Below are 27503 nucleotides of genomic sequence, written 5' to 3'. Positions count from 1 at the left end.
CTGACTGAAAAGAATCTACTCAAACAAATAGATCATGTTCAAGCCTTGGAGGTTAAAAAGTAAGCAACACTTGATGGTAAAACGTAAATGTAGATCTAAATCATATATTATATCATTATATGGAAAAGAAACAACCTTTATTAGATGGTTGTGAGCTATAAAAACTTTCTCTTCTATTTTTATCTTTTTCATACTTTTAAACTACTTGTATAAACTACTCCAAAGACCCCAAAACAAAAACAAAAGGCACATGAGGTTTGAAGGGACTTCTCAGAGCTCCTTTTTCACCTATCTACCATCAACTCACTGGTCTTAGTCGAGCAAAATGGTTCAGCGAGCTATAGCATGTGGCTTAGCAAGACGTGCACATATGCGGTTACTGATCATGGTCCTACAAGCAGGACAGTCCTTCATCCGTTGTTTCTCATGGAGCTCATTGCATTTAACACATAGGACCTGATGAGCACATGGAAGAAATACCACTATCTTCTCTTCTGATAAGCACATGACGCACTCCCGCTCCTGTTTCAGACCTCTGCTCCCTGAATAATCATTAATGTCAACCACCCTTTTAGAGAAACTTGGACTATGATACCCCTCGTTGACAGAAGAGCACTGGCCATTTCCACCATCGATGCAACCCCAAAGTGCTGCTATTTTTGAAGAATCCAGCTTCATCTTCAACTTGGATAACTTGTTCTCAAGCATTTTTATCTCCTCTCCATATTTCTTCATATCTTTTTCAGCTTTCAGCTTAATCTTATCCTCCTCCACTTTTGCTACAGCTTCAAGACTTTCTCTTTCCTTCCTAATGGAGGCAGCCTGAGCAAAGAACTTCTCCTTTGCCATCCTCTCCTCTTTCCATGTCATCTGCAACTTTCACCGTTTCTCATGAGAAAAATATAAGTAAATAGAATTAATCTATTTAAGGGCATAAACAGCTAAGTCCACTTCTCTAAGCACCTTCATGAATCTTGCCATAAAATGAAGACGGAAATTTTTGAATGAGAAAGTTGCCAAGAATAAGACGTTTGACCATTCTTGGTATCAATAATTGTCTTTACTGGCTTATAGATCTAGATGGTAGACAACCTGTCAGGGGTTTGCAAAGTCTTGCCATCCTTTTGACTAATTTCATGATAATTTGCAAAGAAGACAGATTGGTACCTGTACACATTTTTGCAAATTCTTATGGTCTCTTAGAGTTTTATACTTTATTGTTTTCTCTTGGGGGCATTTTATTCGATAATCTGTCTTCTCCTCATCTTACCATTCTATAATCTCCCTAATCTATTTAGTTAGGGAAGATTAACAGCCATATATTAACTTAACAAGGCAGAAGTAAAATATACGTTGATTAAGGTTTATTTAGCAAGTCAATGAGCATTTTGACGATGAGCCATACCTCAATTTGGCTGTAGATATTTTTAGCCTTGCCTACTTTCCTTTGCAGCTCTGTTGCCTTCTGCTTCTCCGAAGCAAGCTCCTCCTGAAGCAAGCTCCTCTGTCCTTCCCATGACTGAATATCCTTAAGTGCCTTTTGTTCTCTCTCCAATGCCTCTCGACAACTTACAGCTGAAGCAATAGCTTGTGATTTAGCAACCTCCATCTCCATCTTCAGCATAGAATGCTCCACCTCAAGCTTCTGAACAGTATTGTTAGCATCCTCAACCTGACTAGTTGCGTTATTCAACGCAAACTCCATTTCAGACAGCCTCTTCATGGTATTCTCCTCCATGATTTCCTTTTCCCTTTTGAGCTGTTCTACTTCTTCCTTCTCTTGCCTCAGTGATTTAAGTTCAGCTTGGTCCTTGCTAAGCCTTCGAGCAGCCTGCATGACCTTCTGATTGGTCCATTGAGTCCAACTATCTAGTTCATTCTGCAGTTCCTCTATCCTTGGAACAAGCTTCAAAATCATTTCATCCTTCTCATTTTGTGGGATGTATTTTCCTAGAGATTCATCATATGGAATTCCAGCACAGTAATCGATTGACTTAGAAGACATAGAAGTGCTGCCTTTGGCCTTTGGAGCGGGTTTCTTTCCTGCATCTTGTTCAGGTGTCTTAGAAGATTTTGAGGTTCCTCCTTTAGATTTTGGAACAGGTTTATTTTCCAAAGACAATGAAGGTGCAAGCCCAGTATTTGCAGTTGGAACTGTAGATTTAGTACCCTTCAATGTTGAAGAATCATCTGCCACATGATGACTTTCATCAGCTAAAGCTCCAGCTTCCATAACTACATTTGGTGAAGAATCTTTCATATGCACAGATGGTAATTCAGATGGAGACTTCATTCTCTTTTCAACAACAGAACTGCCAGAGGCAGCTAGTTTCACAGCTCTAAAACTTTTCCAATAGGCCGCCCTGTTAATTTCCATATTGAAGGATTTTTTCCGGATTGCAGCTAGTTCCTTTTTGGAGCGCCCCTTTCTACCAGTCCCTGTTTTCTCTTCAGAGATAGATGCAACCGGGACATAATCTCCAGAAACACTCCTAGAGACCAAAAATTCTTTCTCTGGTGTCATCCCTTCATAAGGAAGAGGACTTTTGGGTTTAGGTAAATTAGGGAAACTTCCAAATTTGAGTGCTTCAGAGGACAATGAAGGTTTTGAACCATTGGACTGATTCGAGATTGAAAGTTTAGTTTCGGGATTTTGAGTTCCCGCTCTCGACTTGGGGTTAGAATCAGAGGAGCTCTCTCCAGAGACTTCCACACAACCTAAATTACGCAAAATATCTCCTTCCACTTCACATGCCACGGAAATGTTTAGATCAAACATTAACAACCACCACATTGCTTCTGCAATAGATAGACATGGTTTAACCTCTCTAAGCACACTAATCATCTCCAGCATTGTATACACCACTAGCTGCTGCAAATCCTCGAACAGATGAATTGAAATATCACCTTCTATCCCTTTCTTCAAGGAAGCAATAGCATCATTCACAACATTCGACACAAGATCTTTACCCCCTTGATAGAGACCATGCCTCGAAATGGCCTTTTCCGCAACATCTTCCTTAAATCCACACTCAACAATCTTTTTAATAGCGTTCTGGAAAATCATTTGCAAATTAGATAACAGTAATTCCTCAAGTTGACAAGCAATTGGATCATCCCAATCAGCAGGTTCAAAAACTTCACTAAGAGATCCCATAGAGGATTCTACCTCCAATGGTCCAAGTACAGGGCCTCTGAATATCTCCAGAGGTAATGCGTAAGAAGCGAATTCACTCATGGACAAAGGAACCATAACCGGATTCTCTAAAGAAGGATCATCTAATTTTCTCTTGTTCTTACTTCCTTTATCCTGATGTAAGATAGAAGTCCCTAGTTTGCAAGCAATACTACCACCACCACTATCATTCTTTTCACCCATCTTATGAACAACAATAAAAAATATCTCACAATTTCCAAATAAATTCTCTCTCCCTCTCAACAAACCCTGTATGAAGAAGAAAACAAGCAGGAAATAAACATGTGAAAATTCAATAAAAATTATGAATTTGAAAAAAAACCAGTTGCTAATAGAAATGAACAGCAGACTGACATACTGATATACAGTGTAACTTTAATGCAAATTAAAGCATACAATACTCCTATAAACAGACACTAAAATACAAGTTAACTACAGCTTACAATAAGATTCAAATTATAAAAAATCCAACTTTATCCTCAAAACAGATAAATACATGATACACACACACAAAATAAATAAATAAATAAATAAACACGACAAGAAGTTGAAAATTAAAAAAAAGAAAAAAAAACCGAAAGTCTATTTCAAGCAAGAAGTAGAGAGGGAGAGCAAGGGACGAAAAAAACGACATACTAGGAGTGGATTTCGATTGGAGCGGAGGAAATAGATCCTTTTTGGGAGGTGGAAGCCGCGACTTGGGCCGTAGATCTAGCCTTTTTAGGGATTTTTTGAAAACCCAATCTGGTAGCCAAAAGAAAGAGGGCAATGAGAGTTCGGAGATGGAATTTCGGAGTAAAAAGATACCGGCGGGCGGCGGGAGGTGGCAGCAAACAATGAGTGAGAGCAGAGGAGGATGAATTAGAGAAGCTGAAGAAATATAATAAAATAAGATTTTACGGAGTTTATTCAAAGCATTATACGGCACCGTTTAAAAGGGGTAGAAGACAAGACAATTAAAAACATTAAAATAAATAAATAAATAAAATTTTAGCAAAGATAAAAGGAAAAAAAGGAGTAACCAAATTTTAGCCTCAATTTTCTTACATGTATTATTTATTTTATTTCAATGTTATTAGATATTTATATTTAAGGTTTACCACATTTAAAATTAATTTTTCTACTTTAATTTCTATAAATTTTGTCTTTACGAAATTTTTTAAAAAATTCTACTTTAATTTTTACAAATTTTGGCTTTGTGCTTACAAAATTAAAAACTTAATAATACAATTAAATCGTAAAGTTAAAAATCTAATTTATAAATAAAGTAAATTAAAACATAGAAGCGTCAAACATAAACATAAAAAAAACAAATTTAATTGGAAAAAATCAGCATTAACATACACTAAAAACCATACTTTTTTTCTTAGAAAATTTGAAGAACTAAAAAAGAAAATGCAAAATGAGACAGTCTGTTTCTCATACCTAGAAAAGAAGAGGAGTAGAGCAATGGAGAAGGAGAAGAACCATTTTTCTTGTTTTTGATGCGTTACATATTACATTGAAGGGAAAGTTAAATTTGTAGTGGTTTCGTATATAATCTATAAATGGCACCCTTTTAAATTTTCTGATTTTATTGCCATTAATGGCTTTTTTTTCCTGAGAAAAATAATGAATTTTTGGAAATATTTCATCATCATCACCTAGCATCTAACCCGAACCAAAATCTCCCATTTTCTTACAATCCACAACCCAAGGCACTATCATAGTCTTGATCATTCTACCACTAAACCCAAAACCTGCAAGCAATAAATAAACTGCAACAAAAATTCAAGCAACTCGGTTACCTGTATCTTTAAAATCGAAAGCAACAGAGGAGAGAAAAAGAAGGCTCGAACCCAACCACATCTAAGGAGTTTTGGTTGTCCTTTTGCAAATCCGAACGGTGGAGCTGCAAAGGAGATTGCGAGGAAGCACTAGTTTTGAACGAAGGACGATTAGATTCCCAACGTTGGAGATCGAACAAGAAGGAGCTGAGAGTTTGAGAATCATTTTGGGGTATTCTTGAAGCTTTCTGGAAAATTCAAGCTCGATTCATGTTTAAGACGTTAAGATGAATAATGGATCAGTGCCATTATTTAAGTCGGTGGCGGAGCAACGACATTGGCTGCATGAGAGGGAGGAAATGTGTTTTTAATTTTTATGGTTTACTATGGAGACGAAGAAAGAATAAAATTTTAAATATTTTATGTAAATAAAAAAAAGGGTAAACTACAAAAATAGTCACTTTTGTTTCCCTCAGGTTACATTTTAGTCACTTATGTTTGAAATGTTACGTTTTAGTCACTTATGTTATTATTTTGTTACGAAGTGATCACTCTTCCGTTAAGTTCCTTTATCTCCTTACGGTAATCCTACGTGACAATTCAACTAGATTTTAAGTGCCAACTTGGATTTCCTAATGGGACGAGAATAAATTTTTAATTAAATAAAGTTAATTAATTAAAAATTTTAAACCCTAAATCTTAGTTAAAAAATCATTCATCTTCCCCTTTTTTTAGTTTTCTTTTTCAGTTGACTAAGAAATCTATTATCATCAGAATTTTTTATTCACCTACAAAAACAAAAGAGGATTCAATAGAGGGTCCATGTATGTCTTCTTCACCGACAAATTTATGTTCTAAGACTTAAAATCAAGTGGTTGTCGACAAATTTATGTAATAAGATGAACTGCAATGACTGCAGCATGTGAAAAAATGATGTTCCAGTTAACATCCTAGAATGAAAAGTCAAAACAGTTTGTTTCAATGGCTGAACCAACTTTTGTTCAACTTGGGGCTTTTTCCATTTTTATTTGACATGGGATTGTTTATTCAGAGAAAACTCAGAATTCCTATGTTTTGTTAATTTCCTACTTGATCTTGTTTCAAGTAAAAAAAGACAGAAATCGCAAACCAACTTGGAGTTCTTAATGCGTTGCATGCAGCAAAGACACAATGGTACCATTTCACCGCAATTGTGATTGCTGGAATAGGTTTCTTCACTGACGCTTATGACCTTTTTAGCATCTCTTTTATCACAAAATTGCTCGGTCGTATTTACTACTTCGATGCACTTTCTGAAAAGCCTAGAACTTTGCCTCCTCGTATTGCAGCTGTTGTTAATGGTGTGGCCTTTTGCAGAACTTTAGCTGGACAACTTTTATTTGGCTGGCTCGGTGATAAATTAGGACGAAAACGAGTTTATGGACTCAACTTGATGCTCATGGTGATCTGTTCCATTGCCTCTGGACTTTCCTTCGGAAAGTCTCCAGATGGTGTAATGGCAACCCTTTGCTTCTTCAAGTTTTGGCTTGGTTTTCACATGCTGCAGTCATTGCAGTTCATCTTATTACATAAATTTGTCGACAACCACTTGATTTTAAGTTTTAGAACATAAATTTTTCGGTGAAGAAGACATACCTGGACCCTCCATTGAATCCTCTTTTGTTTTTGTAGGTGACTAAAAAATTCTGATGATAATAGCTTTCTTAGTCACCTGAAAAAGAAAACTAAAAAAAGGGAGGAGATGAAGGTTTTTTAATTAAGATTTAGAGTTTAAAATATTTAATTATTTAATTAAAAATCTATTCTAATCCCATTAGGAAATCCAAGTTGGAACTTAAAATCTAGCTGGACTGCCATGTAGGATTACCGTTAGGGAGATAACGGAACTTAACGGAAGAGTGATCACTTCGTAACAAAATAATAACATAAGTGACTAAAACGTAACATTTCAAACATAAGTGACTAAAATGTAACCTGAGGCAAACAAAAGTGACTATTTTTATAGTTTATCCAAAAAAAATGGTAGAGAGAAAGAAGGGTTTGGAGACCCATTTGCCATAGAATAGGAGAAAAAATTAATTAGGTGGGAATTAATAAATGACGTGGAATGCAAATCAAAACCTCATTAAGGAGAAAGCGGACGAGTGATGATTTGCGCAATTTAATTAAAAAATTTTAAGTGATCAAAATAGGAATATTTCATTTTTAGGGTGACTAATGGGATATTTTACCCAAATTATATATATTCATAATTGACTTGCACACACATGACAGAAGCAAATCACTATCAACTTACACACACAAGAAGTATGACTATCCTTGTGATTCGAACTTACAACATGAGTTTTTAAGACAAGGGAGAGGAAACAATGGTGGAGGGAGGTCCAGTGGAGGAGGGGGAGAGGAAGAGGAAGAGGGATGAGGTTGAGGATTTTTATTTTATTTAATATTAAAATAATCATATCTATTGAAAACATTTATGTTTTTTTTTTTTTTATAAATTTCTTTCAATTTTTAGAATTAGGATCTAATTGAGATCAATTGTAAATTTTGAAGGTTAATTTTTAAAATTATGACTAAATTGATATAATATGTAAAAGTTGAGGATCAAATTGTTATTATACCAAAATTTTTAACTGTCATGTTAACTTGCTATTTGTGATTTTAATGGAGTGACCAAATGAGTACTTGAATTACAATCTTTTAATTTGGGTACTTAAATTTTATTTTTAATAATTAGGTGACTATATATACAATTTACCCTTAAGTTAAACACCTAATACCGCTAGACAAAAGTCGAGGTTGAATTTATAAAAATATATTAAGAAAATATTAAACTTGTTTAAATAGTTATTGGCATAAAATGTTACTAAAACCACAAAATTGAAACAAAGATTTTTAAAATTGTAAGGTTGAATTTAATTTCTTTATTTTTAAAATTTTAAAATATAAATAAAATTATTTAATATTGTTAATATTTTTAAATTTTTATTAAATTTATTGGTGTGAAATTTAAAATTTTAAAAAATAATTATTTGATAGTCATGCAACTAAAAAAGTTTCGAACCTGAACTTGAATATTATATTAACAATTGAACTTGAATTCTTCAATCTGAAAAGTCAAAAGACTAAATTATTCAAAATAAAAGTTGAGAGACTAAATTCTAAATCTACAAAGAATACAGTGCTCAAAATAAAATTTAACCATTTTGTTTTCTTTGGAGAACTTTCTGACGTGGCAGTTATGATGACATGGCAAAAACCCGAATGGGCCTATTCGGACACTAAAGCCCATATTTTTTTAATTGAAAAAAGGAGAAATAAAAGTCCAATTTCAGCCTATTCCGGAAAGTAACAGAGAAAGATGACTGGACCTTGCTTCATTTCCTTCTTCCTTCTCTTCAACTTGCTTCCATTCTTTCAAACTCTCGAAGCTTCTCACTGCTCCATCAAAGGTAACCCTCTTTTCATTCCTCTTCCTTTCTGGGTTTGCTTCAGTCTTTCACCAATTTTCCCTCGTTTTCGAATCGGCTTGTTTTAGTTTCCACCATAGTTGCTTTATATTGACCTGGAGAAAAAAACATTGGAGGTTGCAGCAGTTCCTTGATCATTGATTTATGTGGAGTTTAATTTATTTATTTGTCCAGTCAATACGGGTCAAGTTCATTAAGAAGATTACTAGGATTTCTTCAGTTTTTTAATGGCTGATTTTGTGTGAAATAATATATATTTTGGTGTTTTTTGATACAGGGTTACCTCTGGTGAGGAACATTGCTGATCTTCCACAGGATAATTATGGAAGAGGAGGTTTATCCCACATAACTGTTGCCGGTTCTCTCTTGCATGGGTTGAAAGAAGTATGCAGTTTATTTAGATATATAATACTATTTCCTTTTGTAAATTGGCCTACTTTTCCGAATTTTCACAAATAATTATATTTTTATGTAAATTTGAATAGAAGATGTTGAATATTCTCCATAGAATAACTGTTTTTGGGTTTTGCTTAGGTTGAGGTTTGGCTTCAAACATTTGCACCAGGATCGCGCACGCCGATCCATAGGCACTCTTGTGAAGAAGTTTTTGTTGTTCTTAAGGGCAGTGGCACTCTATATCTCGCCTCGAGTTCTAATAAGTACCCTGGAAAACCGGAGGAGCACTTTATATTTTCGAATAGCACGTTTCATATCCCTGTCAATGATGTTCACCAGGTAAAATATTTTCACTATTATGAATGTGATTGATGTGAAGAACCATAGGAATCTCGAAACAGAGACAGTTTTGTCTTAGGGTTCGCATGTAGTAAGATGATGTGGTTATTTATCACCTTTTGAAAAATAGTAGGAATCATGAAGCAAGAAAATCCTCAGAGGATTGAGAAACTTTGATCATTTCCCTAGCCAATGCTATGCATCAATAATCGATATGGTCGTATTAATCTTTACTTTATAAGGTTATGGAAAATGCATTGCCCCTTTCTTCACTTCAATGCTATCAAACATGCTAATTGCTAATATCCTTCTATTTTTGTTTAAGTTTAACCTCCTTCTTAACTTTGGAAAACGTTCTCTTTGTTGGTGCAATCTAATCTTGCTTGGTAGTTGCCACTGATTTGGAGGATTGTTAATGTTTTCGGTTTAATTAGGTATCTCCACTGGATGCAAGTTTGGAGTGTGAATGTGCATTTCAGTTTAAGCACTAACATATGCTATAGTCTTTAGGTTAAAGATTTGATGACTGTAAGAATTACTATGATATTAGGTGAAATGGAGGGAAGGACCCGATGAACAATGACGTCACTATGATGAATTTCACAGACATTCCTTGTTTTTCAATTATTCATGATTGTCATTGCAGGTCTGGAATACAAATGAACATGAGGATTTGCAAATGCTTGTGATAATATCTCGGCCTCCTATCAAAGTGTATGTAATTTTTCTTCTGTCTCGTTTTGCATCAACATTTTCACCATTAGTTGATGGATGTCCTTTTGTATTTCCATTGTCCAGTTGAAAACCATGGTTGCTATCTTTGGCTTTCACCCTTCCAAATGTTTGCTGGTTGACACATTTTAGTTCTTGCTAGTTTCGAATGACATCTTCCTAACATTTAAAATAAACGAACCGAAAGCACCCATTCTCGAAGCACTTTGCCTTGGTTTTTATAGTCCTTTAAGTTGCTATATTAGAGTACATCAAGATGGAATTTACTTACCTTGAAACTTTAACTGTCCTTTACTCAATTAAGAGAAAGAAAAGTGGGAGCAGTTGTTTGGAAGCTTAAAGCAAAGGCTGTCCATGTATCTTTTAAAACATGACCCACATTTTCTTTATCTAAACATGTTCCATTGCCATTGTTACTTGTTTAAGAACACAAGAATGAATTACTGTTTGAGCATGCACGCATCATGATTGCAATTCCACCTGTTGATGTTTCCTGCATGATTGAAGATGTTGCTCAAGTTACTATACGCAAAATAGAATTTAAAGAACATTATTGGGTGCGATTGTTCATTCTTTTAACCCGAAAACTTTGTATTTTCAACAAATTTTCTTGTATGAAACTGAAAATGCGGCCCTTGTTTTACTAGTTCCTTGTGATACTTTCCCTTGATTCTCTCATTCATGAATGCTGAGGATGATTACTTTTCCTTTTTCAATTGAAATTTGCATTTAGGTTCATATATGAAGATTGGTTGATGCCTCACACTGCAGCTAAGTTGAAGTTTCCCTACTATTGGGATGAGCAGTGCTTTCAAGTACCTCAGAAAGATGAGCTTTAATTTTTGAAGACACGCCCCTTCACATGCTTCTATATGAACACTGTAATGGGGCCATTCCCATTTTACTGCTCAGATTACTTTACAAATTACATAAAGATTACAACATCTTAGCTTAGTGTGTATATTTTCCCACTCATTTTGAAGTCTGAATCCATTTTCTATTTTCATTTCATTTGACACTTTCATAATCAATTGACGGTTTCCCTTGAAACTTCTCATCCCTCTGTTCCCAATGAATAGTTAAAATATGGCACTCTTCACAAATTAGGTGAAATTAAAATATAAGGATTAAATTTAAAAATTAACATAGTAGAGGGATTCAAATCAAAGTTAGACCTTTTATTTATAAGCAAACAAGTGGACAACAGTGTCTAGAAACTGAACCGGTCTGGTTCACCGTCAAAAACCAACAAGAAATAGGCCCTCCACCCTCTTTTGATGCGCTCTTCACATCCATAGTTTCGCTATTATTTCACTATTCAGAAAACACAAACTTAACAAAAAAAACTTTGTTCCCCCAAATTTTATCCAAAATTTTCATTTCCCTTTCATTTTCAGTTCTTTAACCCAGGAAACCCCAATTTTTCTTCATGAATTTTTTCAAATCAGTTTTCGCCGATGATCCGGATCCTCCTAAACCCCAACTCGAATCCGATTCACCCAAAGCCGATTACTCCACTCCCGATTCTTCTCCCAGGGTGCCCGATCCCAACCCTAACCCTAGCGGATGGAGCTTCGGCGGCCTGATCCAAACGATAGCAACCAGATCCGAATCCGTCATCGAGACTTACCGTCGCGATCTCGAAGAATTCGGGTTGGGTCTCAAAAAAGAAATTGAGGTAGCTCAGGATTCATTAGGGAACGTAGGGCAAGTCATTGATGAGTTCGGGAACACGGTTATAAAGGGAACGACTCAGATCATCAATCAAGGCAAGGATGCAATACTAGCTGCCGATAACGAATCCGATTCCTCTTCCTCCGAGAGTAAGATCACCCAACGGAGCTTGAACTCGAAACGGTACAGTCGATTCGATGCTCAAGTGAGGGCAATTCAAGGGGATATTAATACTTACATCGAAGAGCCAGAGGATTTGGAGGATTACAAGAAGTGGAAATCAGGGTTCGGTTTGGAAGAGAAAAAGGAAGAGATTGAGAGATTGATGGAAGAGAATGGGGAAATGGGGAGTATTTATACAAGGATTGTTGGTGTTTCAAATGGGGTTGATCATGAGACGTTTTGGTGTAGGTACTTTTATAAGGTTTTTAAGCTTAAGCAAGCTGAGGATATGAGGGTTAAGCTTGTTAATAGAGCGATTTCTAGGGAAGAAGAGGAGGAACTGAGTTGGGATGTTGATGAAGATGAGGAAGAGGAAGAGGTGGATGAGAGAAATACGGTGCCGAAGGCGAGTTTGAAGAAGCAAGATGTGGATAAGAAAGAAAAAGATGAAACTGTGAAAGATAAGGCAGAAAAAAGTGATCTTTTGGAGAAAGAAACTGTGGGAGAGAAGGGTGAAAAAGATGTTCTTTTGGAGAATAAGGATCAAGTTGTTGAAAAGAATCCTGTTGAGAAAGTAAAGGGTAATGTTGATGAATCAAGTAGTGGCAATATTGTAACTGAGAAAGTTAATTTGGAGAAGAATGAGGAGGTATGCAAGGATGATTCAATGGCGAAATCTGTTGAGAAAGTAGCTTCTGAAGCTAAAGACAGAGAGAATAAAGAGCCTAGTAATGGCAAAGGTAAAGACAGTGACATTTCTGTGGCGTCAAGCCATCCATCAATGGCTGAGGAGGAGGAAGAGGAGGATCTTGGGTGGGATGAAATTGAGGATCTCAGCAGCATTGATGATAAGAAAGAAACTCATGGTGGGAGCCCGAGCTCCAATAGGGATGAGCTGAGGAAGAGACTAAGTGCAGCTGAAGAAGAGGAGGATTTAAGCTGGGATATTGAAGACGATGACGAACCGATTAAAGCTTGATGAAAAGCGTGTAGTTTCATCTGAAATTGTTGATGTTTATTGCTCATAATTTACTGCATTGTTTCCTTTTTTTTTCCCTTGTGTTCCTCATATTTGTCCCCTGGATTCATTTCTCGTTTGAAATGCAAACATCTATTATTGTGTACCCTTTACACTTGAAATGAAATTGAAGCATCTGTGTACATATTAAAACTGCATTTACACGTATCCATTTTTACTAACCATGATATTGCTTCTTCATTATGGCCAACAAAAAAAAAAAAAAAAGAAGCTTGGGTTTTAACGGACTGAGATTAACATATTGATGTGATCTTGAACATGAGGCTTTTAAGTTTATTAACTGTATCTGCTAGGCATTTGAGAAGTTTGATGTTTGCATTTTAATGGGTGCTAATGAAAGTTTAGATGCTATAATTTGGTGTTATCCTCCTAATCAAGGGTTTCATTTAGGAGAGCATTTGCATTAACCCTGTTAGGAAAATTGCCAAAAAAAGTAATGACATTTAAATTAATTCAAGTAAACAAAAAGTAGTGACATTTAAATAGGGAGTTTAGGCCTTTGCAAGTGAACTCTAAGACTGCAGCATCATAAAACCTTTTTGGAGTCATATAAGCATTCCTGCCGCTATGCTTCCAAGTTTTATTCTACCCTTCAAGGATTGGCTGATTACTAAAGGCCTAGACACCCCTGGAATCTCGTCTAAGCTTACTGCCATCGTGTCAAACACCCTGACATCTGCTGCTGAAGTCTTTTCTGCACACTGGTCATGCCTTTCAAATGGAATCTACCTAACCCTGGTTGGTTTAAACTCAACTGTGATGGATCATCCATCGGTAATCCAGGTTCACAACCATGAGGGAAGTTGGATTGCAGGTTCACATCGTTTTCTTGGTTATTCTACCAACATGGTGGCTGAACTTCTTGCTAGAGACCTTAATATTACTCATTCAATCATTGAAGTTGGTGCTACATTGGTCATTAGTCTTCTTAAGAACACGTTATCAAAGAATTTATTGCTTGATCCGTTAATTGATAACTGCAGGACTATCTCGAGAACTTTTTAGAGTAGCCAAATCCTTCATGTTCTCCAATAGAGCAATTGATGTGCGGAAGGGGTAGTGACTACTATTTTCGGGAACTCTAATGATGATTAAGTTGTGTAAAAGAGACGAATATAAATGACTTAAATACAAAACTCTGATCCTCACACTCAGTATATCTAATTCACACTAAAGCTCAACTACCTGCTAAGCCCTACCATGGCTTTCAACAAGTATTGTGACAATTGCTAGAACATAACCTTGCTGAGGAAAATTAGAGAAAAAGCGAAGGGGGAAACACAAGAAACTCTTACAGCACTTGAACCGCATTTGTACAGTAAGTTAATGCTCTTTTTAGAGCTAAGAAGTGCGTACGAGCAATGCCTTTGACAATTCATATTGATATGGCCCTAGGGCTGGCTTTGAGCTTGACTTGTACTGGTTTATGTTTAATATTTGATGCCTGGTTCAGAAGTAGACTCTGCAACATGAGTCTCAACAAGTGAAGGTAATGCAAGCATTCTTCTTTTTAGGGGCACGTGGTGGAAGGTGTTTAGTAGGTTTCCTTGCTCCCATTGTCCATGGCAAGAACACCCCGTACCGCCATGAGGAAGTTTTCAAGGGCTTGTTATCATCGGATGCCCAGGAGCAAGCATGACAATAGGACGACGGAGGATTCCCGATTTTGGCATCATCATATTCAGTGCCTCATTGACATTGCATGCGGAGTTGTGGACCTTGAACACCAGGCTGCCACAGAGTCATGGCACCAGCCTAGGTAGGAATTGGTGGAGACTGAACTTGGTTGTTACGAGGCTGAACTCGGAAGGATGTAATGCTGATTGCTGACCCTTTTGCTCGGAGATGGCACATTACATGCCTTGCTTTCCCCCTCATAAGTAGAAGGGACCTGAGAATAGTAGTAATATGTTACGAAGTTGCTTCTCATGTAAGAGGATTATCTTCTCGTACTTATATTCAAATACGGGTTAGACACAACCACTTAAAGAAAATTGAAATTTTAGAAAGTTGAAAATTTGAGTACCATAGCAGAACATTACCCTTGAAAGTTGGTGTGTTCCCCTATAGTTCCCTTCACAATTACTCACAATAGTGCGGCCAGAAGCCATTGTTGATTCAGAGAGAAGAGTGGAGATAGGTTGATCCAAATGTGGGGGCTTAATAAAAAGGCTTTGAATATTATCCCTTCAACTCCGTCGGTCTTCTTGGCAGCCACCTTTTTCAGCTCCACCTTTCTGGCTTTCTCAGTCTCATTCTCCTTTTGAATAGTTTCCTTTTTCCTGGAAGAGAATCGAAGTCTTCTCGAATGATAAAATTTTGTATACGCAGTTTTTACATTAAAGTTATTTAAGGTAAAAATAACTTTTTGGTCCCTCTCAATTTTGATATTAAGCAAATTAGTCCATCTAAAAAAATCAAAGCAATTTGACCCTATCAATTTCAAAAGTGAGTAACTAAGAAAAATTAATCACAATCATACATCTTTTTCTTTTTGTATAATAGTAGTTTTAGCCCTTAAAGCTTACATATTTTGTTAATTTGATCTTATTTTAACAAATTTGGTCTCAATTTAATAAATTTAACCTACAAAATTTACACATTTTGTTAACATTTACACAAATATATAAACATTGAATGTTAAATTTGTTATTATACCAAATAAAATTAGGTAGAATTGACAAAAAAACATTAATATTGTGATTAATTGTCCTTCTTTGCTCACTTTCAAAATTGATAGGGATTAAATTATTTCAATTTTTTAAATAACTAATTTACTCAATTTCGAAATTAAAATTAAAAGTCACTAGAAAAGTGTTTTTACCTTTATTTAATGGAATTAGCGTAAGTGGCATAATTTGTTAATAATAAAAGTTCAATGGTATAATCCATTTAAATTAATCTTTTGTGACCTGTATGAAAATTGATGTTAAATTGATGACCTAAAATGTAATTTACCTTCAGGTTTGTAAGGTTTCCTCTTTATATACCATGCCTGGTTTATATATTTTGAATTAAATTTTACAAATGCTTATATTAATTATTTAAAACAATTAAAATTTATTAGAATATGGAGATATATTTGAAAATAATATATAATAAATTAACGTATGTTTTGAAATTAATTAATAATAATACATAAAACGTATTGTGTATATTAAAATGAAAATGTACATGAAATCTTAAAATAATATTTTAATTGAGTGGTAAATTTAAGGTTTTACTAATCTAATTAATGTAGGTTCAAATTCCACCTTATGCATATTTTATTAGTTTTTGTTAAAATAAAAAAACTAAAGGACCTCAAATAATATAATTTATTTTAATTACGAAGGACATTTCGTAATTTCCTTAATTGAGTTGGTGTTCGGTTGACTCGTGACACCGATTCAATAAATAGCTTTATAAATAGCATAGATATATCATGCATCGATATCATTTTAAATAATTAAAACTTTTAAGCTTTTTAATATCATATCTAAAAAGATATTTTGATTTTTTCATGACACTTGTTTTATAACAATGATAAACAATTAAAATAAAATAAAAACATATTTTCCATATCACTTTTCAAAAAACACTTTCTGAATTAAAATTTTCAAAATTATACGAGGTTTAAGACTCAATTTCATACTCATGGATGTGATGGGCTTATACTATCTCAAGGCCCAACAAAAAGGTCAAAAGGTCAAGCAAATCAAACCAAAATTCAATCAAAGCTAGTAAGTGAGGATGAATCTTTTTGAAGAAACGAGGAATGATACATGCATGGAGTAGGTGAAATTTATTAAAGTCAATTCAATCAAAATGTAAATTTTCAAGTTGAAAAGATTAGTCAACTTGCAACGAATTTTTGGATTGGTTCTAGGCATTTATTGGTTAAGATGTTTTCACGACGTTCGAAGATCTATCTCTTAGTTTCGAAACTCACTTTGAATCACTCAATTTTGAGTTCGGGAGCTCAAGTTATGACTGTTTTAGTGAAGACTGTGCAAGTAGAATTTCTGAACGGAATTATGATGGGAATTACGAGTTTCGAGCTTTTAATTCGAGTTTAAATCATATTGGATTTGGGTTTTAGGCTTAATTTTTATTATATAAGAGCCCAATATTGTATTTATCAGCTCTTATTATTTTTTTATTCCGATTTTTTTTATAATTATTAAGTATTTTAAGTTATTTAGGAGTTTCATGTCAATAAGAAAGTTTAGTTACTCAAGAGTTTTATTTAGATTTATTTAACTAGTCTATATAAAGGTTTTTACATTGTACACAAAATAATAAATTCGCTTTGAGTTTTTCCTTTTAAAAATTTTCTTGAGTGTTCTTTTAAAAGAGTTTGAACGATTTTTCAGATTGATTGATCATTTTCAAACATTTTATTGTTATTTTTTTAAAGGGAAAATTAGAACCGCTCATGATCTATTTTATTTATTTTCTTTTTATTATTCTAATATATGATTTATTGTTCTATTTTATTTATCTTAGTTACTTACTTTTTTTTATCTGACTTGGATTTGTTTGTGTTTTAGGTTAAATGAAAATCTAAATTTATTTTTTAACGTCTAAAACTCTAAGTCAAACCTACGACTTGGATAGTGTTTGCTATCATGTGATTTTTGGTTCCTACACTAGATCCATTTGAATTCTGTAAAAGTGTAATTACATGCAAGGGCGGAAGGCTTGATCTTTACCTCCTAAAATGGGAAAATTATCCTTTAAACCCTCTAAAAATTGTAAAGTTATAAATTTATATATAATGAAGCATTTTAATCCTTCAAGAATGATAAAATTATGATCTAATCCTTATAAAAAATAATGAAATTATATTTTAGCTTTCATAAAAAAATAAAATTTAATTTTATCTCCTTATAAAATAATTCAGCGAAGTTGAGGTATTATAGTATACCAAAAAAGCTACAGAGAGAAAATCAAAGTTGATCCAATTATATGCTGAAATAACAAGAATGCCGAAGAAGCCCTAAATAGATGAGTAAAGGAAGGAGTAAATGGTATTGGGCCTGTCAACGACATATTGATCTGAGAGAATTGGACTGGTAATCAACATCACAGAGCCCTTTTTCTCTTCTTTCGCCCTAAAACCCTCGAATCGGAATAAAAAGCTAAAACCCTTTCACCAAAGGCCACCACCAGCAGCAACAACTACCCCCGCCCCTATCTCTACCAGCGCCACTCTCTCTGTACATAAATTGCTTTGCTTTTTTTTTCTAACTACAGATCAAGAACCAAAAAGGATAAAACTATGGCTGCGGCTGTCCTCCGGAACCCTAATTCGAGGCGCCTTTTGTCATTCTCTTCCCCGATTTACTGGTCCTGTCGTGGCTTTATCTCTGCTTCCAACTTCTCAGTTTCCGATCTTCTCTTTGGAAATGAGGAGGCGGCAGTTCACGCTAACGCTAACCCTTGGTGGAGATCCATGGCTACTTTCACTCGCACGTCAGTTTTCTTCCCTTTCCTCTTTTTGCTAAATAGATTAGATCTCTTTCTCTTTGTTACTTTCAACTCTCATATGTAAGTTTCTTTTTGGGGGTTTAGTTGGTAAAATTCGTGACTTTAAAAGTAGAAGTAGGCATTTCCTTTCTGTTTTTGGGATTTTGGTGTGGCTTAATGGCGGGTATCTGTTGAAACATGATATGAGAAATGGGATTTCATCTGTAACTTTTGAAAATCGTTTTCTTTTTTTCAGAAAACCTCATGTTAATGTAGGAACAATTGGGCATGTTGATCATGGAAAGACCACACTGACTGCAGCAATCACAAAGGTTGGCTTATGGATATGTTTAATAGTTTCTTTCCGCAAATCATGTCACTTTGGAACAGTTCTGAATTAGTTATTAGTGTTAGAATAGTGATCTGAAGGCAAGTTCGGAGTTTTGTGAACAGGTTCTGGCTGAAGAAGGAAAAGCCAAGGCTATTGCCTTTGATGAAATTGACAAGGCTCCTGAGGAGAAGAAGAGAGGAATTACAATTGCCACGGTAGGTAACTTTTAATACTATTGCTCTCTTGAATTGTTTCCCCCCTGCAAGGTTATCACGCTTGATTTGGTTTTGCAGGCTCACGTGGAGTATGAGACAATGAAACGTCACTATGCACACGTAGACTGTCCTGGACATGCTGATTATGTTAAAGTAAGCTGTTAACTTAATATGGTAAATTATGTTTCCGGAATCTTTTCCTGCATAACCTGGCTGGATATGTTGCAGAAATGTTGTACCTTTCATGTTAAGAAGCATGCTATTTTATGTAAATGAAACTATAAGTGTTTTCTTTAGGGGGATGGGGATACTAGTTTTTGGACTTTCTAATGTTCTCTCATTACAACTTCAGTATTACTTCTGCTGGTAGTTTTATCTAATTTCACATACTTAACCATCTTGAATTGTTGATGTGTTATGTTTATTAATGCATACCACAAACTCTTCAAACATCTTATGAACAGTGGCCTAATTATTATCTGTTCTGCAGAATATGATCACTGGTGCCGCCCAAATGGATGGTGGTATTCTGGTTGTGTCTGCTCCAGATGGGCCCATGCCACAGACTAAAGAACACATTCTACTTGCCCGACAGGTGGACACGGCTACTAATAGCTGTTTAGAACTTATTTTCCATGGATGTTTGTCCGTGGGTTTTATAAGAAAGCTATTTACATATAAAAAAGCTTTTCTTCTGCAGGTTGGTGTGCCATCTCTCGTCTGTTTTTTAAATAAAGTTGATGCCGTTGATGATCCAGAGCTGTTGGAGCTTGTGGAAATGGAGCTTCGTGGTAAGTAGCCTTTTGAATTATTCTTGTTTGTTCGATGTTTTGGATTCTTGTAAGTAATTCACCTAAGTTTTTCTTTGCAACAGAGCTTCTTAGCTTCTACAAGTTTCCTGGGGATGAAATACCTATCATTAGGGGGTCAGCACTGTCTGCTTTACAGGGTACAAATGAGGAAATAGGGAAAAAGGCAATTTTGAAACTAATGGATGCGGTAGACGAATACATTCCTGATCCCGTGCGCCAGCTTGACAAGCCTTTCCTGATGCCAATTGAGGATGTTTTCTCAATTCAGGTAGAGGGCCATGCATTTTTTTGGGCACTCACTTAATCCATTGTTTTAGAAGCACTTCTTATGGCTTTGGTTATCATCAGTCTTGGTCATTCTTCCCTTTTTTATCCATCCGAGTTCCTTTAGGATTGTGTTAAATGTCAAGTAACTGAGTTGTGACTAGAGGTGCTCATGGGCTGGGTCTAGCATGATATTAACCTACTTTATGCTTGCCCAAGCCCGGCCTAGCCTGAAATTTAGGCCTAAAATTTTGCCTAAATCCGCCCGTATTTGCAAAAGACTAACCCAAGCCCATTTAAGCCTGCCCATATTATTTTTTAAATTTAAAAAAATATTATATTATATTATTTTAATATTTAATAATTTTATATATTTTGTATTTATTGAAATTTTTTATATAGTATCTTAACATTATTTTAATGTTTACATTAGAGTAATATTATATATTTAATATAGATTTATTTTTTTAATGTGTTCTAAATTACATAATATAAAGTATTATAAACTTAAAATGGGTCGGGCTGGGTCAGGCTTAGGCCTTGAATGCTCAAGCCCGAGCTCAACCCATATTTTAAATGGGCCTATTATTTTTGCTTGAGTCCTCCCAAATTTTGGGTGGGCCTTTGGGCCTGGGTGGGTAGCCCACCCCATGAACAGGTCTAGTTGTGACTACAATATTGTTGTCATTTGCCCTTTTTCTGTTTCATTTAGTATGTTGACGTGGGGCTTAATGCTTGGAAATGGGAGTTTTTTTCACATAAATTTGCATTTTCTTTTGTTGGAATTGCAATCATATTCTGGTCCCCTTCTGTATTTGAATAAACCCTTTCTAATGCATGTGTGAGCATATTTTGTGAGTAAAAGTTATAGAACTTTGTTACTATTACATGCTGGAAGTGGAATTTTTGGAGTTAAAATTCTTAATTTAGGTCTGATGGTTTTGGTTTTGTCCTGAAGGGGCGTGGAACTGTTGCAACTGGCCGTGTTGAACAAGGAACCATTAAAGTTGGTGAAGAAGTTGAAATTTTGGGGTTAACGCAGGTATATGTATATTTATTTTGTCATTTTCTATGAAATCTCAGATGCGTTTTCTTGAGACACATTAGCTGTGACTGATTCTGGAACTCTTATTCTGATTCAGTCAGCTTGATAAGGGTTGTTGATGAATGGTTCTGTTGGTTTGTTTTAATAAAATGTCTTCAGGGTGCACCTCTAAAAACCACAGTTACTGGGGTTGAGATGTTCAAGAAAATCTTGGATCAAGGACAGGTAAATGAACTGTTATAGAGACCTTTCCGTGCTATGGCTCTTCTGCATTTGTTATCCTGTGTATTTATGCTCATGTGTTTTCTACTAGGCTGGTGACAATGTGGGACTTCTTCTGCGTGGTCTGAAAAGAGATGATGTGCAGCGGGGAATGGTAAATGGCACCAATTAAGCTTCTTTATGTTCACTTAGTTCTGTAGCAATAAATAGAACTTTTTGTAGTAACTGTAATCTGATTTCTTCCTACTGCTTAGGTCATTGCTAAACCTGGAAGCGTGAAGACATACAAAAGGTTTGAGGCAGAGATATATGTCCTCACAAAAGATGAAGGTGGACGTCATACCGCCTTTGAATCAAATTACAGGCCCCAGTTTTATCTGAGGACAGCAGATGTGACTGGAAAAGTGGAATTACCCGAAAGTGTTAAGATGGTTCTGCCAGGGGACAATGTTACTGCAACTTTTGAGCTCATCTCACCTGTGCCTCTTGAAGCAGGTAAGCTATACAGAAATTCGTTTTCACCTGTTATTGTACCAAGAAGAGGTTTGTTCACATGTTATTAAAGTCTCAAAGCTTAGAAAACAAGACAGTCTTATCATGTTGCTTGCCATGAATGTAACAGGACAAAGATTTGCCTTGAGGGAAGGAGGTAGAACCGTAGGTGCTGGTGTAGTATCAAAAGTACTGACCTAAGAAGTTGCCATTCCCATATCAATGCCTGGTTTTCTCCATCTTGTTGATCGCAGAAATGGAGAAATTGATAGAACAATCAGTTGGTGATATTTTCTGTTCTAGAATTACTAAAGAGATTGTTAGTGATATGAAAAATGAGGGCTGTTATTGAAATTATTTTGATTCAATTTCGCTGGTGGTTGGTAAGCAGTCAGCATGTTTTCCCCTGTTTCCACCCAAAAAATCACAATTGAACAGCTTTTTAATGTCATTGAAAATAATAGTCCCTGTTGAACAGTGCTATAGTGCCATGTAAACTTGGTATTTTGCACGTCTTAATCAATCATTTTTCCTTGGAAGTTGTTTCTTGTATTGTAGATACTTATCTGTAAGGAAAAAAGTAATCCCTTTACTGTCAAGAAAGAGTATTTAAGCGACCACCTAATGTCAATGACACAGTTAACCAAGCAAGATAAACATAGATTGTTATTCTTTTGTTCCAAATCTCTGAAATATTTTATGTTATCCTGCATCTTATAATCACCTACACCATTTATGTTGCATTTAAGGAATTCTGTGGAGAAGCAACTCCATGGCGTATTTTATTCATAGAGGTGACATGATTGATTTTATTACCTGGTTGAGGTGATGTAGAATTATTGTCTTTTTTCTTAGAAATTTTATTGCGTTCTTTCATCGGACTCTCAAACTTCGTATAAAATTTTACTTTAGTTCTGAATTGTAGTATTAAGTTTTAATTAGAATTTTAAAAAAAGAATGGAGATTAATTAAATATTTTTTTCAATTTAGGGCTTAATAAGACTTTTATTGAAACTGAGATCTAATAAATTTTCAAAAATTTAAGAAGTTATTTTTGGGAGTCTAGAGGAAAACCCATACTCAAATAACCATCCACCTGTGTCATACATTTATCATAATATTATTATGATTAATATATTAATTTTACAAACCTTATCTTATTATTTCAATACACCAATCTCGATTTCTTTTATTTTACCATAACATATATTATTTCAATTAAAGTGTATTTTAGATAATTTTTGCAGTTGGTTAATATACTATTATATTAAATATGACAACTTTTTTTTTTTCTTTTTATTAATATATTATGTTTTTTTGAAAGCTAATATGTTAAGTTAAAATATTACATTATAGTAATTTGAATTAAAAAAATATAAAAAATCATAAAATGAAAGAATAAAATTGATCAAAATAAAGAAAAAGATAAAAAAATGATAAAATCAAGATTACCCCGAGTTTTACATTATTTTATATTATTTAAGAAAAAAATGATAAATCTTTGCGAACCAAAGTGAGAACATTATACCAAATGTGCAAACTTTACCTTACATATATTTCAAAACCTTGAATAATCTTCACAAACTAAATTTGAAAAGGTTATATTAGAATATAAAATTACCGTTAAGAAATGCACTAAATTACGCTTCCCTAGTTCATACAGGGGACAGACAGTTGACCCATTTTACAGTCAATTTGTTATTTTATCCACTGCACTGTCTTGTGCACACTATTAGTTTCTGCAAAACAAATACCAATTTTAATAGTTAAGAAAAGCTTGAAATGCAATGCCAAAATTGTAGTTATATATAAATGAAAGGTTTGTTCCTTTTGGCCCTAAGGCAGTAGTACTCTGACCCTCTCCATTTACATGTTTACGATTGTTGTACATACAGAAGCACCAGAGTATGTGCTCTCAAGCCCATCATAGGACCCCCCATGGATATAGCATAGTAAGTCAGAGTTCCATTGTTGCCCTCAGAACCCCTCTCTGTTCTTCAGATATTGACATCCCAGATCAATATAATTGAGTCTAACTTTCGACTGTCTAGATCTTCAGAGTTCATGCAAATCTCAGCACTGCTATAGCCATCAATGTCGCGGCTCTGAAATAGATCTGATTAACACTTTTCTCCACTCTCTCAACCATCTCCTCTTCCTTCAGACCAGACTTGCTAGTATTTTTGCTGATTTGTACAACCGTGTCTCTCAATTGGTTAACTGCCCATGAGATCCAAACTAGCCCAAAACCGATGCTGGCGCTAAAGAGTTTAGGTGTACAAAATGGAACTCTCCAACAAGCTACCTTCCAAATAACAGATAAAAGAACAGCAAGACCGGTCCCAGCAATGCCAGCGGAGAATTGGGACAAGAGCTGAGAAAGTTCAGGGCCGGATTTCTTAAGGGAAAGAATTGCTGTTCTGCCATGCCGTCTCTTATCAACGATCAAGGAAAGAAGACACTCACATGCATGGAAATAATTCTTTTTGTAGAGATCTCTCTCACTGGCTAACTTCCTAGATGCATTCTTCTTTGGAGATGGCTTCTGCTTGATTTTCTCGGGACTGTCAAAAAAGAACAAACCATTTTTTAGGTTCCATAACCAGTCAACAATAGCCAAGTTTCTGTGATCTTATTTTTGTTCAGCACACTGTTATAATTTCTATTTCCGTTTATACATATTTTCTGGTGTTCATCCCAGTGCTATGGTCTGATTACAATTAACATAAATGAAGTTGGTAACTCACAAGTCATTATCCCATCAAGATTCTATGCATAGATTTCAATATCACAACCAAGATAAATTTCAGTTACTTCAACTAGACGGTTTCCACTATATTATATAGACAAATTACGGCAAGATAAACATTCTTGAAAAAGACAATCAATCACGTACCTTTTCATAGGTGCAATACTCGCAACTTCAGACTGTGGAGAAGATAGGTTAGTACCGGTACGTGCTTTGGTAATCCGCTTCCTGTTTAGTTAGAGTTTAGCATCAGAAGCCTTTCAAGCATTCAAATCAACTTATCCTTTTTCATTACAATAAGGTTAAACCAGAGCAGAAATTTATTTAATCTCAAACCGGAAGCTCAAATTAAATGAACATGCCACAATATAATTGAAATGAAGCAGGTGTTAGTTGCCATACCTATCAAAGTATGGGACCAGTGAAAACTGATTTCTAGACTTAGTTGAGTTGCTTGATAAGTAAAACTCAGCTACGATCGAAAGGATGTCTTTCATCTCAGTCCCGGTAGCTGTAAGTACAACTTGACCATCTGGGTTAACTGTAATTTTCGAATAGTGGATCATCTCTCCTAAAAAGTCTGGGAGAGGCACCTGGTAATCGATTTTGCTACTTGGATATATTAGAGAAGACGCATAAGGCTGTTGATGCACACCAAACATCAGTGGTTGAAGTCCCATCAAATCAGATAGCAAAGACAAATCAAGTTCCCCATTCTCTAATTCATTCGATCCAGACATAAGAAACTTCAAGATTTTTTCATGTCTAGTGCACTTTTCAGCTATCCTGAAGCTAAACCGTGCTGTGTCTAGATAAGCATCTGCAATCAAAACAAGGCACGTATAAGCATTGAGACTACCGGAGAGGTGTCGATTATCTCTCAACTCCTTTTTTCCCTTAAGAAAATCAACATCTAAAATTATGAGTCATAGCAAAGTTCTAAGTTCCAAGTATACAAACCCTCATCAAGACTAAACGGAAATCTAATTAGCATGTTAACTAAACTTCATACATAAACACAAATTCTTTATCATGTTTCTAAGAACAGCAAGTACATAGAAAAAGCAACAATTAGTCCAATACAAGGAACTAGGCAACAAGTTGCAGACCTGGTTTATCTATAACCACGGGGTTTTGTGCCGTTGGATCAGCATCGATAATCAGTTTGGTCTCACATAGTGCAGTAACTGGCTTTGGCTGCTCCTGGAAATGGAATTGGTTGCACCTCAGATCAAAGGAGCCAATCTGTACCATGTCTTGTTTCACTAGCTGACCTGGGAAGACGGAACCAAACTCCTGCTTTGGTCCAAACAATAAAGTATTCATTAATAAACAACCACAAATCTCAGTAACTTCTCAATAAAGGCACGAGTTTTGATAAAAACTCCATTAAACAAAACCATTAAAATCCAATAACACGAAATTAATTAAACAAAGAAGAATTAACACAATTTAACAAGCTCATAACAGAAAACATTAACCCAACAAAAAAAGAAGAAGAAGAGAAACCCAATTGAAATAACAACGAATCTCGAAAACCCAAATCATCAAAAACCATAGAAAAACAACAAAAAAGAACAAACCTTGACCATCCTGCTAAAGCCTGGCTCTTGGTGTAAAACAGGCCCCAGACCACGAGGGTAGCCATGAGAAACCATTAAGCAAAGCTTCAACATATTGATTTACGGAGAGAAACCCGGTTCTAAAAATTCTCAGAAATTCAGACCTCCCTGTTTACGTGACCCTTTTAGCCACGGAAGCTGAAAAATCCTGGATTTCCTCGCAATTATCATTGGTATTAGTGGTTATAAGAGGGAAGATGGGGAAATGTAGAATTATGTGAACCAATTGATAGGATTTGAGAAATTTGAGTGGGTTGGGTATTTGTGGCAACCCTGCTTAGAGAATCAAAGATCTGAAACCCGGGGAAAAAAAACAAAGAGGGTCGCTGTTTTCAATCTTGGATTCTTCCCAGATTTGTCGACTAAGTGAAGTCTTTTCAATTGAGTGGTTGTCTGCTGTGGTGGATTCGATAATTTTAACCATATCAATAATTGAGTGGCGGAGTAAAATTAGAGATGCCAACCGGGCGGGGTGGGCTTTTTCCCCGCCCGACCACACCCGATAAACCTTCAATGTCATAATTTTTATTATTATGTAGAATTTATATAATTTTTTAATATGTAGAATTTATTATCTTTATTGGTTATATCGATTATTTTATTTAAATATTGTTTAATATGCATAATTTATTATCTCTACCCGTCGAATATATACTATACTATTAATAAAATTCTTGACTGAATTGGTGTCACGGGTTAATAGGGTTTTAAAATAAAAGAATTAAAATTAACATATTAAGGGATTAAACTAATGTTTAATAAATTTATAAACAAATCCTTTACCACCACACCATTAATAATTCTTAAATGAACTTAAAAAAATTAACTTTTAACATAAAATATTTTCTCCCATCATATTTGTGTATCTATACTATTATTTAAGCTCCTTACTAAATTGGTGGCACCTTCAACCGGGTCACCAACTTAGCTAAGAGAATTACAAAAATGTAACACTGTGATTAAAATAAGTTATATTATTTGAGGATACTTTAATCTTTTTATTTAAAAAACCAATAAAATTATGTTATAAGGGGATTTGGACTCAAACCAATTATATTAGTAAAACCTTCATTTTCTTTTTAAAAATCCATTTACAACCTATTGGTTTGGACCCGGTGGAAGATAAACTAAAATCTAAGATTGATTTCCCATTTTTAAATCCATCTCATCATTTATTGTTTCTTTCCAAAAAATAGAGTCCTGAGATTTCATTAACTCTTCAAATGTAATAAGATTAGATTCCGTACTATAACAATAAGGTATTTTATTGCCTATACTTTTACCTTTACCTTCTACAAGGAACTTAATGAAATCTGGTCCAAAATCTTTGACCTTTCTTCTTAATTCTTAACAAGATTTATCATTGTTATCAACTTGTTCCAATGGAATCTCATTTGAAGAATGAATTAATTGTTGTGGTTGTAATTATCTTAAAATAAAATTAAATCTATTTTCATAAAAATAGCATCTCTTGATTCAATAACAGTATTAATTGAAATTGAATAATTTGGTTCAATTACCAT

General features: G+C 34.9%; 6 protein-coding genes across 6 annotated transcripts; 4 read left to right on the top strand and 2 right to left on the bottom strand.

The window, feature by feature from the left end:
• Positions 1-90: 90 nt before the first annotated feature.
• LOC105762626 (putative E3 ubiquitin-protein ligase RF298) lies at positions 91-4075 on the bottom strand. The gene is made up of 3 exons (XM_012580415.2): positions 3833-4075; positions 1406-3445; positions 91-870 (listed from the first exon to the last, which is right to left on the bottom strand). The coding sequence occupies exons 2-3, from the start codon at positions 3377-3379 to the stop codon at positions 331-333; spliced, it is 2514 nt and encodes an 837-aa protein (XP_012435869.1). The 5' UTR covers positions 3380-3445; positions 3833-4075; the 3' UTR covers positions 91-330.
• LOC128035340 (probable inorganic phosphate transporter 1-4) lies at positions 3979-6637 on the top strand. The gene is made up of 3 exons (XM_052624788.1): positions 3979-4036; positions 6081-6516; positions 6634-6637. The coding sequence occupies exons 1-3, from the start codon at positions 3979-3981 to the stop codon at positions 6635-6637; spliced, it is 498 nt and encodes a 165-aa protein (XP_052480748.1).
• Positions 6638-8306: 1669 nt separating this feature from the next.
• Positions 8307-10913, top strand: LOC105762629 (auxin-binding protein T85). The gene is made up of 5 exons (XM_012580419.2): positions 8307-8417; positions 8713-8819; positions 8970-9170; positions 9817-9884; positions 10636-10913. Exons 1-5 carry the CDS (start codon positions 8327-8329, stop codon positions 10739-10741), a joined length of 573 nt encoding a protein of 190 aa, XP_012435873.1. The 5' UTR covers positions 8307-8326; the 3' UTR covers positions 10742-10913.
• Positions 10914-11060: 147 nt separating this feature from the next.
• LOC105762628 (uncharacterized) lies at positions 11061-12914 on the top strand. The gene has a single exon (XM_012580418.2). The coding sequence runs from the start codon at positions 11332-11334 to the stop codon at positions 12715-12717; it is 1386 nt and encodes a 461-aa protein (XP_012435872.1). The 5' UTR covers positions 11061-11331; the 3' UTR covers positions 12718-12914.
• Positions 12915-17901: 4987 nt separating this feature from the next.
• On the top strand, positions 17902-22148 carry LOC105762625 (elongation factor Tu, mitochondrial). The gene is made up of 12 exons (XM_012580414.2): positions 17902-18234; positions 18485-18560; positions 18682-18774; positions 18853-18927; positions 19265-19369; positions 19475-19565; positions 19649-19854; positions 20809-20892; positions 21055-21120; positions 21209-21271; positions 21372-21612; positions 21740-22148. The coding sequence occupies exons 1-12, from the start codon at positions 18041-18043 to the stop codon at positions 21808-21810; spliced, it is 1365 nt and encodes a 454-aa protein (XP_012435868.1). The 5' UTR covers positions 17902-18040; the 3' UTR covers positions 21811-22148.
• A 1244-nt stretch (positions 22149-23392) lies between these two features.
• LOC105762624 (uncharacterized) lies at positions 23393-26307 on the bottom strand. Its single transcript, XM_012580413.2, has 5 exons — positions 25942-26307; positions 25468-25654; positions 24761-25178; positions 24506-24586; positions 23393-24173 (listed from the first exon to the last, which is right to left on the bottom strand). Exons 1-5 carry the CDS (start codon positions 26032-26034, stop codon positions 23672-23674), a joined length of 1281 nt encoding a protein of 426 aa, XP_012435867.1. The 5' UTR covers positions 26035-26307; the 3' UTR covers positions 23393-23671.
• Between the last annotated feature and the right edge of the window lie 1196 nt (positions 26308-27503).

Source organism: Gossypium raimondii, chromosome 12 (assembly GCF_025698545.1).
Source record: "Gossypium raimondii isolate GPD5lz chromosome 12, ASM2569854v1, whole genome shotgun sequence".
Lineage (NCBI taxonomy): Eukaryota > Viridiplantae > Streptophyta > Magnoliopsida > Malvales > Malvaceae > Gossypium > Gossypium raimondii.
Note: the sequence above shows the minus strand (reverse complement) of the source record. Positions and strands in the feature narration are given on the sequence as shown.